Genomic DNA, 13,946 nt, shown 5'->3' with positions numbered 1-13,946 from the left:
CGCTGACAGAGGCGAGGCCAGGCTGCTGAGTACTGGCTCCGACCACCACCAGTAGGCAAGGTGGGTTAAGTGTATTGCATAAGGACACAACAGATGGGGCTCAAACTTGCAACCTCCCGAGTATGGGGTGAGCACTAAACTCTGCTACTTTTGCCAAGTGTTAAACTGGTAGAGGGTGGCTTGCTCTTTATTATTTCATGTTTAATAATATGTGAATTAAGTCAACTACACCTTCATTCCACTAGCAGAAGATCATTGAAAATATACTTTTTTTCAACTGCAGGCAGAAGATTTAAAGCCACTTTCTTCTAGGATTATGTCTCTTACTTTAATTCTATGCATAATATTGCATAAAAAGTTTAAATGTTAAACTGAAGCATTGCGGTGGTATTTTGACTGACAGGCCTCTGAGACTGAAACAGTACTTTAACAGTTGCTTCTCGTTTTCTTCGCTTCACATTACCCATGTTTTCCCGCCAATGTCCAAATGTGGACAGTTTGTCGACAGGGTGAGTACAAGTTCTGGACACAACTTTGGTTACACATGCAAGCCAAGCAATACACCTGTGTAATCACACAAACTCACACTTAATCTATTGCCCAGAAAAGGACAAAAATGATTTTTGCCTTTCAGTTTCCAGAGCAGCAGAAACACAAACTGAGCAAAAATATGGGCTGTTAACGTCTTTAGCATAGCTCAGAGGAACCCAGAACACAGTTCTGTTCACTCTGTGGGAACAACATCAACCTTGTAATACAAAACACCCAGCTATGCTAGCACACTTTGGATGGGGCTCTCTAAATATTTTATAACATATTGTTTTGAAATTTTAAGAGGATATGTTATGCAAAACTCCCCTTTTGCATGTGGGTCTCTACTGCCTCTATAAACACTCCAAACATGAAAAAAATTCCATCCATTCTTTTTGTCAGTGTTTGGTTTTGAGATTTATGTGCCTGTGACAAGCAGTTAAAATGTCCCTGTTTGTGATGTCACAAACAGGGACATTAGAATAGAACCACCTCTCATCTGCAAAACGGCACACCTGCGACTCTACTCCAAGCCCCTCCCATTTATTGGAGCTTCTCTGCTAATAGCAGTCTTAGTTTTGTCTATGTGTTTGTGTTTGGATGTTAATCATGGAATTATTTGGACAACAGGCCAAGCTGTGGTTACTAACAGACCATCCAAGCAGTATTTTTATATATTTTTTTAATCACTAAGTAAAATTATATTTCTATACTATAATTTGCTGATTGAATGGGAGGAAATGCTGTGTCATTTAACTGCTTGGTCAAACATGTTAGTGGGGCTGCGTAAGAAACTTGAGCGGGTGCTCAGCTTCTACTGTCTCCTGCCTCAGAATAGCATGGCGGCTACCTGTTCCCGTTTCCTGGGGCATCCGGGCCAACTCTGAAGCGAGGCTGTAGTCATGCTGGATCTCTGAGGGAGACCACAGAAACACCACAGCTCTTTTAGTTGATGCTGCTTCACTTTTGAAATGCTCAACTGCATTTTTCTCGTTAAAAACACCCAGAAATATTCCATTAGTTACGGTATGTAGCTAGTTATGATTTCGTTAGTAAGCAGGACGGTGGTGCCTTTACTTTGGAGAAGCTATACTGTGTTTCTCTTGCTGAAAAAGCCAGGAAAAACTCAGTTAGCCTTGGGTTAGCTTGTAGCTAGTGTCTCGCTTATCTGACGGTGGAGCAAGAGCTGATGTAAAAGGCCACGGCGCCCGGTTACGATCGCAGCGGTCTGAGGCGCCGCTTGTAATTTAACAGTCCCAGCCCATATTAGATCTCCACAGGCGATCAGCATGACTACAGCCTTGCACGGGAGCCAGTCTGCCGCGCGGGTGGGATACCCCGGTCCAAGGAGCCCTTCTTAGCTTCTTGAGTTAGCCAAGTTAGCTAGTAGCTACTCATTTGTTCCAAACGTACTGGTTCATTTGTTCCAAACGTAACAGCCCCCACCCTTAGCTCCACCTCTTTTCCCATTTTTGGATTGTCTGGGCATGATGGGACCTGTGACACGGTCAAAATGGCAGTGGTGGGAACCTCCATTAGGGCACAAAAACTTATAATTCGAGCCTATGGACATGAATTGTCCAGTATATATGTCAATCGTCTTAACGGGGAATGTGTGGGTGCGGTCAGCTCGAGCCTGTTTTCGGACCATCCACCATAGGGTCGCTGACTGGACTTGGGGATCAGAATGCCCATGCCTCCCCTGCTGCAGAGGACGGTCGCTGGTTTCAGCAGGGGGAGAAGCCTAAAGCCCCGTCCAGCTCCACTCCAGTCATGCGGGGTGCCTGGTCCACAGTTGCGCCCAGCCGCGGTAGGGGAGCATGGCACGCTTGCCACCGCTCTCCTCCCTCCCGCCTGCCACTGACCAACAGGTTTAGAGCCGTGGATCCAGACTTCCCCCCTCTGACAGCTCCCGGACCCCACCGCTTTGCAGGATCACCTTTCGAGCCCTCTCAACCCTTGATGAAGCAGCAGTCAAGCTCCTCCAGCCTTCCAGCCAAACCCCAGATCACAGCCCGAACCTGTCGAGGAGTTCTTCATTTCACCCCGGACCCAAGGAACGCGTCTGCTGTGCTGACAACATGTCGCAGCAGCTCTGAAGATGCTCCTCTACCTGGACCTCACCGTGCCCGAACTTCCGGCAACAGCGATCAGCACGCTGACACACCCGCCACGCTCATCATCGGGGATTCAATCATCAGGAATGTGCGGATGAGAGGAGCGCTCACTCTGTCCTTCCCTGGAGCAACAGTAATGGATGTTGCTGCAAAATCCCCAGTCTCATTGCTCTCCATCCACATGTGAGTAAGGTTTTTATCCACGCTGGCACCAATGACATCCACAAGCAACAATCTGAGCTTCTGAAGCGTGATTTTATCCACCTTTTTAACTTTTTAAAAAACTCACATGTGTCTGTTTATATCTCTGGCCCCACTCCCACCTTTGGCAGAGGAATAGGTCGTTTTAGTACACTTTTATCTTTGAACACTTGGCTCTCCTCTGCCACTGTGATGCACAACTTTGGTTTTATAGATAATTTTAACATTTTTTGGGGCAGGAGGCATCTGTATGGGGCAGATGGGCTCCATCTAAATAGACAGGGTACCCGTACCCTGGCAATGAGTTTAGCATGTCCACAACCCCCACTATCCACCACGCCATGCCCTGCTGCCCCCGCCCTCTCCACCCCGTCCTCCCACTCAATTGGGATGTCCAGCTGGTCCCTGCTCCTATGACCCCAGCTATGATTTTAACAGTAATTCACATATTGGACTTGGACCTCACACCAGCTCACTAATTCCTGTCATTATCAGCAGAGAGCAGCCTAATCACCATTAACCAAACAAATGCAACTATAGTAATCTTAAACACTTACCAATAGTTCCACTTTTCACACAATCATACTGTCACTCCCTCTCCAGTTACCATTAATATGGCACTTTTGAATGTCCGCTCTCTGCTGAATAAAACTTTTATTATTAATGATTTGATTTTAGATCACAACCTGGACGGTTTGTTTTTAACAGAGACCTGGCTGAGTGCAGATGCCCCTGTTGTTCTCACAGAGGTTTCCCCACCAAATTTTCATTTTACGTATTCTACAAGGAGCAGCAAAAAGGGAGGCGGTACTGCCTTTATATTCTCAGCAACACTTACCGCCAAACCTGTTTCATTTTATAATTTTAGCGCTTTTGAATCCAATGCAGCTGTTTTTGGGACTCCTCAAGTTCTATGTGTCACAGTATATAGACCTCCCAAAAATAGCACATCTTTTATAGAAGAATTTTCAGAGTTTTTAATCAAATTTACACAACTCTTATGACCAAATAATTTTAGCCGGTGATTTTAACTTACAGGTGGATAATCTTGTTTTTAATATTGTAAAGCGTTTTGAGCTGCATCTGTATGAAAAGCGCTTCATAAATAAATTTGATTGATTGATTGATTGATTGATTGGTTGATTGATTGATATGTCTTCTTTAAGTAAATGTTCCGTGGAATTAAAATTTCTGACTTAATTCTGGTTTTTACACCATAGCTCAGTCATTAATCTAAATTATGCTTAGTTCTTAACTTCTTTTTAATATCAGCAGATGTTGTCTTCCAGAAGCTTGAGCCAATCAGATATTTCAGCTGGACTTGAGTCACAGCCATGTTTATATTAAGTGTCATGGCAGAGGTTAGAATCAGTCGGTCCCGGGGAAAAATGTGCTACATTTCATGAAATACTGCAGAAGGTTGCCAACTCTGATAACTGCAATAAATTCCACCGAGCCTACATCCGAAAGCTGCAGTTACTCCATTTGGGGAGTTTCTTTTACTTGTATGTCATTTTATAAAACGAATTACAACTTCCTTATGTTCCTGTTTTCTGACATTTGGAGCTCAGCGTGGTTATAAAGAACACGTCAGTTTAGACTGTTTTTCTTATAGTTTTTATCACACAAAAATTATTTAACCAATTGCTTTGTTTGTAAAAGAGTTTTAGAAATTTAATTTTGATTTGTTTCATTATTTTACTGGATTTGATGCAGTGGCAAATTATGAACCTCATTTGCAAAGGAGTAAGTGCAGTGTTGTATTAATTTCATACAGTAGATCTTTTTAACATATTCCTAATCTCAGGATTTATTTTCTGAAAGCCACCTAAATGACCTCATGAGGCATTAATTTATGTGATTAAAACAAGCACAACAAAGAAGTCTGCATATTTTGATCATATGACTACTTTTTAATGCACAGTTTCCAATTGCATTTGCTTATATATGTTGAAAATGTTCATTTAGTGAGTTCGGTTACTTGTGATTAAAGTATAATTTATTAATTTTCAAGAGAAATCTGCTTCAGTGTGTCTGACTGGACTTAAAAACATCGAGTAATCTCAAATCAGAACAAAACCAGCTTTTTATGATCTCTTTACACAAACCTGTGATTTTTCTCACCACACAGATAGGTGAAATACTACATGGAAACCCACATCCTGGTGTTTATTTGATAAAATGTAGACGTAGATGTTTGTGTGCATTTGTGTAATTCTGTAAAATATATGTTAGTCAACGTATTTATTGTCTTTGTCCAACAGGATGGCATTACTCCCTTGATGTTGTCAGCCAGACATGGTCACAATGAAGTCTGCAGCAATTTGCTCGACTGTGGAGCTGAAATCAACACTTCTGGCAACACTGGCAGGTAAAAACATACCAACATGTTAAATTCCTCATGCAGCACGTCTCCAGAGGTCTCGCAGCGATTAATGAAATGCATAAACACACGAGTCTTTGTGTTTTGTAGGACAGCCTTGATGCTTGCCACCGAGTCCAGCTCCGTGTCGGTGGTGGAAGTTCTGGTTCAGCGAGGAGCAGACGTGTTTGCTGTAGATTCAGAAGGAAACGATGTGTTTCACTTTGTCCAACTATCAGCAAACTCTGAAGCAAAACCTGCCCTGTTGGCTGCTCTGGACAGGCATCTGCATTTAGGTAAAAGTTGTAAAATATCATACAGAAGACGATATAAAGACATGTCAACCCACTCTTTGTTAGCTCATGTGTATTTTGGGGACATTTATGAAAGTTTACACAACAGAAGATATACTTGTCGGGTCACTAAAAGAGTATGCAGTCTTGATGCTGCCCTTATCTAAAACTAAACATATTTACAACTGGATAAATTATGCTTTTAAGTCCGGCTAAATTCCACTTAAAGTTTTTCCAGCAAAAACCAGAGAGTCACACAAGTTTGGTTTCAGTATGCACCAACACTGCCCTCTGTTGTTGCATTTTGGTTACTACATGTACTTTTTTCTTTTATTTTAATGGCTGCTCTTTTTTCATGTTTTCTATTGTCTAACGTATTACTGTCTCCTTTACAGATACTAAATCTCCTAAAAGTCCTCCGGTAAGACTCCCTGTTGTTTTCTCTAGCCCTACACAGTAAAGTACTAAAGCTACTAAAATCTCTACAGGCACACAGACAAACCAATGGACAAACCATGGATTAAAGTTTATTTTCTATTTTAGTTTGTAATGAGAACAAGAGGCTAACAATAAGATCTTTTTCTGTGAAAAAGGTTGAACAGTTAAAAGCTATAAACACAGTTCTGGCCCAAACTTTGAGAATGACACAAATATGGTCAGAACTCATAATAGAATTATGACAATGGTACAAGTATAATTATTATAAAACCGTAATATTTTACAAATTCTCATGATTTGAAATAATAAATATCACTTTTATTTCTTTTCTGGTTCATTAAATCATAATCATCTTATGAGTCAAAAGCAGCTAACCCTAACAAATGTAGTCAGTCAGCTGTTTGCAAACAGTTTGTTATTCTACGTTTTCTTATGAATGAAAAACGAATGTCTCCATTCTTGATATAAGCCTCCTAGTTGCTATAAAAAAATCTTACTGTATCACTCACTGATCGACTCTTCTTTTACTAACGGCACTGATCCCACTTCTCTTTTCTCTTTTTGTTACCTTCCCTTTCTTTTTTCTGTTGCTGACTCTTTAGCATGATCAAGTAGCTAAGCTAAGTGATGAGCGGATCACAACTCCCAAAAAACGAAAAGCACCTCCACCTCCTATTAGCCCACTGCAGGTAAACGTGTGTGTGCTTGTATCAATTCACCACTCAGTATTAATATAAATGCATGTTTGCAGTATTTATGTACAAAAGTATTCAAAACTTTGTGACAGACTGACAGTGTTTCTCTGTTTTTAACCATAACTTGTGTGCAGTTTTAGAATGCATATAATTTTCATAAATGACATTTCTGCACAGCTTATTTACTGTGAATAAATGATAACCTAAGTTAAGTGCTGCTAAAATATGTTCTTTTCTACTCCTTTAAGAGTTCTGGACCATCTTCCCCCTCTGTTGTTACATCTACCAGCACTCCTGCATCCAGCAAAGGAGATACTCCCAAGAGATTCAACTATACGGTAAAACCTCACTAGCCATCACCCTTGTGTGTGTTTTCATTAGATTAGGTAAATTCCTGCCTTCAGCCTCTATAATCTATCCCGTCTGCTTGTTATTCCTTATTCCCGCCACCCTTCTCTTTTGTCTCCTCCCCTCATATCTAAGGAGGATGACTTCACTGGATCAGCCCTGAAAGAAGAGGTGGAGAAGCTCCACGAGGAGAGGAACATGCTGCTGGACACAATCGAAGACCTGAAGCAGACGGTGGAGACGGTGACTAGTCCTGAGCTGGATATCAAGGTAACACCAAATCAACAGGAAGGTGACTTGTTTGTTTCACGCGTGAGCAGGTTTTAAACCAGGTGTGTTGACTAGATAAGAGCTTAGGTGACAGTGGGAGGATTAATAAACAGAGTGGGTTCATTATTTCATGTATGTTAGATTTGTTCAGACATCTAAACAGGTCATTGCTAGTCTTCAGGAGACTTCATCTTTAGTTTGTTTTAGTTATCAGAAAGCATTTTTATAACGGTCCAACATTTCAAGACACCGTTTATAATAATGGCAAAAATATTATTTACAACAAAATGAAACATTTAAAGGACCAGTCTTGGTTTATTTGTGCGCGTATTTATGAATCAGCTTTTTCCTCAGAGATTAATCCTGAAGTCTCACAACATTCTCAAAGGAAGTCTAACCTGAGCTTGCAACGTGTCGTGACTTGTCGTGTAGCTAGTGGTCCTTAATGCTGCCTTTATGTCTCCCTGTGGCATGTGAATGTATGTGTGTGTGTGTGTGTGTGTGTGTGTGTGTGTGTGTGTGCACGTCTGTTGGCAGGTCGAGCAAACAACGTCTGCAGCTCTGGTTTCGGCCCTGCAAGCCAAAATTGCGGCTCTTACTTTGGAGAAACAAGAACTCACAAACAAACTCAAGGTAGGTTTGCGCTGTGGTGTCGTGTTCAGGGGAAACCACGAGCAACTCGGTCCTATGCACGGTAGAGACTAATTAAAATCAAAAATGTCTCGTTTAAAGCCACACAAGAATGTTGTTTTATTTGGAATAAAACTACAATTTCAGTTAATGTATGAGGTACTATTACATCCAAAATACCCAGAGACAGATTAATATAAGAATAGAAATGTCCTGATGATATTTACTTTAATATAAGCTGAATTGTAGTTTTCAAAGCTCATCCATAAACTCTAGATTCACTCTGATCTTACAGAAACATTCGTCTCAACAAAGAAATGAGCTAAAGGAGGTCAGTCGTCCAAACAGCATGGCCTCCAACAACTCCTTCCACTCCACCCAGGATGATTTTGATCCTCAGTCCTCCTCTACAATCCAACTGGAAGGGGGAGACCATCCAGGGGACGTTTCTGTTAAACCCCAGGAAGAGGAGAGTGGAGGAAGGAGCAACGAGGAGATCCGGCTGTTGAAACAAGCTCTAGAAAGCCTCCAGATAAAACTGCTTGAAACCAGGAAGGAAAACCAGTTGCTCCAGGCTCAGGTGAAACCCGAGGATGGAAATGTCAAAGAGAGAGAGTTGATGGAGAGTTTAGCTGAGCTGCAGGCCAAGCTGACAGACACTCAGGAGAGATACCATCAGGCTTTGGAGGAGGTGGATGATCTGAAGGTGCAGATGGGAGGAGGAGAAGCTGAGCTGACGGAGAAGCAGTCACCTTCTGCACTGGACCTTGAGGTAAAACAGCTGAAAACTCAGCTCATCCAGCTGGAGTCAGAGAAAAATGAAGCAGCTCAACAAGTCAGACAGCTGGAGGAGGCGCTGAGGAGAATGGAGGAGAGCAGACGGATGGAGGAGGAGAAGGAACTGAGGGCAGCACAGATAGATGAGCTGTACAAGGAGGCACAAGAGGAGATCAGGATGTTGCAGGTAACAAAGTTAGTGTCCGTGTGACTGTCATGTAGTTTGGTCATCCTGTAATGTGTAACATTCTGATGTTTAGGAGGCTCTGAAGGGCACGGTGCCTGTTGAATCTGCTGCCAGAGACTTTGAGGAGATGAAGACGGAGCTTAACGAGGTCATTGCTGGGCAGCAGCAGCGTTTACTGGAACTGTCACACACCTACAGTGAGACCAAGAGTCAGCTGAATGCCACCCAGAAGCTGCTGGCTGAGGCTTCGTCTACCTCTTCAGAGAAGCAGGACCTGAACAGCAGAGCGGAGGAGCTGCAGATGCTGCTAGATGAGATGGAGAAGAAGTACGCGGCTGCACAAGAGGACGTTAAACACCTGAAGGAGGAGGTCGAAGCTCAGACTCAGAGCTCTGTGACCCTGACTGATCACACACAGGTGGTGTCGTCTCTGGGGAATGCCATCCAGGAGCTGGAGAGTGAGTTAGAAGCCGTGAGACAGCAGCTGCACCAAAAAACCATGCAGGTGGAAGCTCTTCAAAAGAGGTGAGGAGGCAAACTGGCAGCAGAAACATCACAAGGAAGATTGATTTTAGGAGATATTTCTTTTTTTTTTCTCTCATATTTGCAATAAAAGCCTGACTTCTGAGAAAGACGTAACTTCAGAGGACTCTGTCTCCCATCTGGAGCATGAGAACATGCGGGAGCAGCTGGAGGGAGAAGTGAACCACCTCACGCAGCTCCTTCAGGGCGCTCTGAGGAAGCAGGACGAGATGGCTCTGGAGGCGGCTGATGCGTGGCAGAAGGTTGGAAAAACAGAAACAAGATATCCACACTTTAAAAGGTTTTCCTGTCATGGCTCACTTATCCTCATGTGTTAGGCAAGGGATAATCGTGCAGAGCGGGAAGCCCTGCAGGAGCTGCTGATGACGAAGGAGAAGGAGAACCAGACGCTGAACTCCAAACTGGCTGAGTCCCAGGATGCTGTGTGCCAGCTCAAACAGCTGGTGGAGAATCACGTTAACTCTGAGAGAGAGAAGAACAAGAGGGTCAGTAGAACCACCATCATCACTCTGGTGCTGCTTTCACATAGAAAACACATGATGCTGGTAGTTTTTATGGACTTCTGTAATTCTTTCTTTTCTGCGTTCAGATAGATGACTTGTCTCGGGAAGTAGGAAAGCTAAAGGATGCCCTGAACAGCCTGTCGCAGCTCTCCTGCAGCTCCTGCTCCCCCTCTAAGAGACAACAGCAGAGCCAGCAGCTGGAGACGCTGCAGCAGCAAGTCAAACAGTTACAGTACCAGCTAGCTGTAAGATTTAATGTTGAGATTAAAGATTATACTGTAATTTATAATGTTGTTGCTTTCGGTTTGGTTTTACTGAGACCTAAACTGTGAGTTTTGTGTTTGTAGGAATCAAAGAAGCAGCATGATGAAACAGTGTCTGTCTACAGGATGCACCTCCTCTATGCTGTTCAGGTAAATCCAAAATATAATTAAAGACCAACTTCACTGAGAAACAATTTTTTACTTGTTATTTTTGGGAATGTGAAAATAATCTTCTACCCCCGTCTCCTGCATTAGCTTCTGATAGATGCTTGGATGGGATAAACCAATCAAATGCACATCGCTTAGACATTTAACAGTCATGGACTGACCCATCTTGGCTCGAGACTGGGAAGGCTGTTTTTGGTTTAACATCCAGGAGAGAATGATTCAACTAGCAGAGGCTAACCTTTAGCATTAGCATCTCTACAACACAGCAGAATTAGTGGAGATAAAACATCAATTTTGCAAAGCAACCAGAGTCAGTGGTTGTTATCCAGTCAGAGGCAGGATGTCCAAATATCCGGACATCCTGGACAGGCAGCAGGCAACAGAAAAAAAAATATCTCTGATGTAAATTTTGTAGGAATGAAGGCAACCGTATAGTTGTTAGTAGTGTTAGCATAGCTTCATGCTGCTGACTCGTTGACAGCTCCATCAGAAGAAGTTTGCTGGCTAATTCTACCATGTAATGCCTGTGGATCTCGAGTCCCGCAGCAGAAATGGTCTGCCTCGAGGTGGTTCACACCAAAAGATTTAGATTGTTGCTGAGAGTTCTACTTCAGTCCAGTCTTTTGTGTCTTTATCCATCTGTGTTTTGTTTATTCTTCTGAGTTACCGTAAATCCTCTAATATTAGCCTGTATTTAATTAACTGCCGGGTGTCATATTTTGGCCGGTGTCGGAGTCGGCGGAGGTGAATAATGGTCGGTCTCTTATTGTGGCCGGGTGGAATGTGGTAACAAGCAAGTACGGGGGGCGGTTGTGTCATCCGTCTCACTTTTGATTTGCCAGTGATAGACCGCGAGGGTAACTTTAACCGTGCGGAGACGAAGAGGAGGCGAAAATTTGATGTCAAGTTCAAAGAGAACGTGCTGATTATGCTGCAGAACACTCTGGGGAGCAGTAGCGGGGTTGTATGAACTAGTCACTAGTCGACTTCACTGCTCTATAGTGACTTTTTATGCCTGTCATCGACTAGTCGCTGTCACGTGATAATGACCGGCAAGATGCAGTCCTCGGAAAAGACAGCAGCCTGCTGTCAGCAGGTGACGAGCTCCTGCGCGTCGGGAGGCAACGCGCTGTGCCAGAGCGTCGGTACTGACACCCGCCGTAAAACGGACATTTAACCAAATTGTGACGTTAGCCCTCTTGCAATTTAACATTCCCCTCACCCCCATCCTAATCTTAACCAGCTTGCGCATGCAAAGCTCTGATTGTTGACGCGCTCCAGACATCTGCATCCTGAGCACGGCCACAGTAACATTATCAAATCAGGTGACGCCACCTCAAAAACTAATTTAACACGCAATCGTTCATGTCCTCTCATTTCCTTTAATGTTTTCTGTCCTTTATTTGCGCCTGATGCGTTTCGCTGCTGTGGAGCGGGGCGCATCACCTTGTCCTCTGACGCACCTATCACTGATGCGGCCAGCGAGCACTCCGCTGGTTTTGCGGTCGGTAGATCTTTTAGAACTGCAGTTCAAAGGTAACTCATAAGGTGAATATATATGAACCCAGGTAGCAGTTTTTCTTTAGGATTGAGAGGAGATGCAGGAAGATAATAAACAGAGACAGGACAGAAAAATAGTCAAATAAAAACAAGTTAGTTTTTGTACCTGGTGGTTGCAACAAACAGACACCATTGAAGGTAATCAGAAGTGAGGAACAGAAAATGAAATAATTATTTTAATGTTTAGAGCAGCAGCAACTCCGAGAGGCTGCAGGCGCATCAGTGAGTTTGCGGCCGCTGCGCAGGGGGAGGGGGGAGAGGGCTGAAGCAGAAACTACCGTTGTTAAAAGAAATGTGTTTAACTTTGAAAATGTGGGCGCAATTTTAATTGTCAAAACTCCAGCGAACCATTAGTTCATTTTGCGCAAATAGAAATTGAGGCCTGCCTCTAATACTGGCCCTCCTTCCAATAAAGGAAACTGCATGTGAGAAAACAGATGGATTATTTGTTTAAACATTTTGAGTGTTTATAGAGGTAATAGAGACCTATGTGGCAGCACAAAAATTTGCAAAAATTAAATTAGCATAATATGTTCCCCTTAATGTTGTCACTTTTGCACAAGTCTATCCAATATTTTACCTTAGATTTGTTAAATAACTGAAACTCTTGGTGTGCATATTCAGGGTCAGATGGACGAGGATGTCCAGAAAGCCCTGAAGCAGATTCTGAAAATGTGCAAGGTGCCAAGCCAAGCCAGGGAGGCCTGCTGAGACACAACCGGAGCAACCCCACAAACCCCACACTCACTGGAGACACACTGTGCCTGTGGTTTAAACCCAGAGTATTTCTTTGTAAGGAATTGGCTTATTTTATTGCCTTTGCTGAGGTCCTTTTGAACCTTTAAACTCTTCTACCCCAAACACACCTGGTGTCATAATGAATTCTGTACCCCTAACACTAACTTGTCTGGGAAATTAGTTCAACAGCTCTCATACGAACTACATGTTCATCTAACTCAACATCTTCCTTTTCACATTTCACTGAATGTAATATCAGCTCAGAAAAACAATAATTCACATTTCTGCCCTCAACAAAGATGACATGTTAGTAGAAAAACGAGCCACCCTGAGTTTGAATCAATCTCTAGCTCCATCCAAACACTAAAAGGACATTTCAGCTGCAAGTTTAAGTGTAAAAAGGAACAAATCAGATGTTCAGATACAGATCTAATGTCCACACCAGTTGTAAACGGGGCAGAAATATTACTGATGTTATGGTTAAAGATGTTTTAGTGAAACTACATCTCAGTGTGCAGCCAAATAAATGCAGAAACCAGCTTACTCTGTGCGTTCACAGCCAAATTTACACTATGCACAGAAACATCTATTTTAGTAACATCTGTGTGTGTGATGCCATACAAACATGCTGGATTCGTGCTGTTATTAGCCATGTTAAAAACATCAGTGTTAATTTGAATGTGAACTTGTCATGGCCGGTTTGTGTCCCTTTGATTGAATACAACCTAAATACTTTGTCGTAGCACTTCCTTTTGTTAAGTAAAAATGAAATGTTTTCTAGGTTACTGTAACCTAATGACGATGTTCATTAGCCGAGGAGCCTTTTGTGTGACAAAGCTCTATAATTTTTCTTGTTACTCCCAAAATTAGAGACTGAATTTAATAATTTACTGTAGTTAGGTTTAAAAAAGGAAAACATTTCTGTTGAGACGAATGCCTAACAGTATGTGCTGATTATTTGTGTCTTTATTTTGTTAGGTTTTCACCAACAGTTTTGTCTTTTGTTTGCATCTTTGTACTTGAACAGCATGGGGATCGTTGTCTGATGTGAGTTCTCCTGCCACATGCCTGTAAACTGATTTAATATCAGACTTCGTACCATCTCAGTAACTTATTTACTACAAACCTTTTCTTTTTTATCTGGTTTGTGTTTCTGTAACACTAACGTTTCAAGCAGTGCTCCTCTGTAGGAACACATTTACACTGTATGTTGTTCAAACACCCGTACATATTTTAGAATCCGTTTTAAACTTAGTCCTTTTGTAAGTGTCTTCTGGAAGCTTCCACTCTGCACTCCTTTTGCCTTAGCGCCATACTTGGAT

At 42.5% G+C, this 13,946-nt stretch overlaps 1 protein-coding gene across 2 annotated transcripts in view; it reads left to right on the top strand.

The window, feature by feature from the left end:
* The window catches only part of rai14 (retinoic acid induced 14), a 49,746-nt gene extending 36,467 nt beyond the window's left edge, over positions 1 to 13,279 (top strand). Inside the window, exons 8-21 of one of the 2 annotated variants that reach the window (XM_015940906.3) lie at positions 5,114 to 5,220; positions 5,323 to 5,507; positions 5,900 to 5,925; positions 6,545 to 6,631; positions 6,886 to 6,975; positions 7,121 to 7,255; positions 7,793 to 7,888; positions 8,181 to 8,849; positions 8,923 to 9,374; positions 9,466 to 9,634; positions 9,710 to 9,877; positions 9,982 to 10,140; positions 10,243 to 10,308; positions 12,511 to 13,279. In XM_015940906.3, the coding sequence (XP_015796392.3) occupies positions 5,114 to 5,220; positions 5,323 to 5,507; positions 5,900 to 5,925; positions 6,545 to 6,631; positions 6,886 to 6,975; positions 7,121 to 7,255; positions 7,793 to 7,888; positions 8,181 to 8,849; positions 8,923 to 9,374; positions 9,466 to 9,634; positions 9,710 to 9,877; positions 9,982 to 10,140; positions 10,243 to 10,308; positions 12,511 to 12,597 (2,496 nt within the window). In that variant the 3' untranslated portion in view covers positions 12,598 to 13,279. The remainder of the gene's footprint in view (positions 1 to 5,113; positions 5,221 to 5,322; positions 5,508 to 5,899; positions 5,926 to 6,544; positions 6,632 to 6,885; positions 6,976 to 7,120; positions 7,256 to 7,792; positions 7,889 to 8,180; positions 8,850 to 8,922; positions 9,375 to 9,465; positions 9,635 to 9,709; positions 9,878 to 9,981; positions 10,141 to 10,242; positions 10,309 to 12,510) is intronic. The other variant, XM_070552299.1, reaches the window with a different exon arrangement.
* The last annotated feature ends 667 nt before the right edge of the window (positions 13,280 to 13,946 follow it).

This window comes from Nothobranchius furzeri, chromosome 6 (genome assembly GCF_043380555.1).
Source record: "Nothobranchius furzeri strain GRZ-AD chromosome 6, NfurGRZ-RIMD1, whole genome shotgun sequence".
Lineage (NCBI taxonomy): Eukaryota > Metazoa > Chordata > Actinopteri > Cyprinodontiformes > Nothobranchiidae > Nothobranchius > Nothobranchius furzeri.
This window is presented reverse-complemented; position numbering and strand designations above follow the sequence as displayed.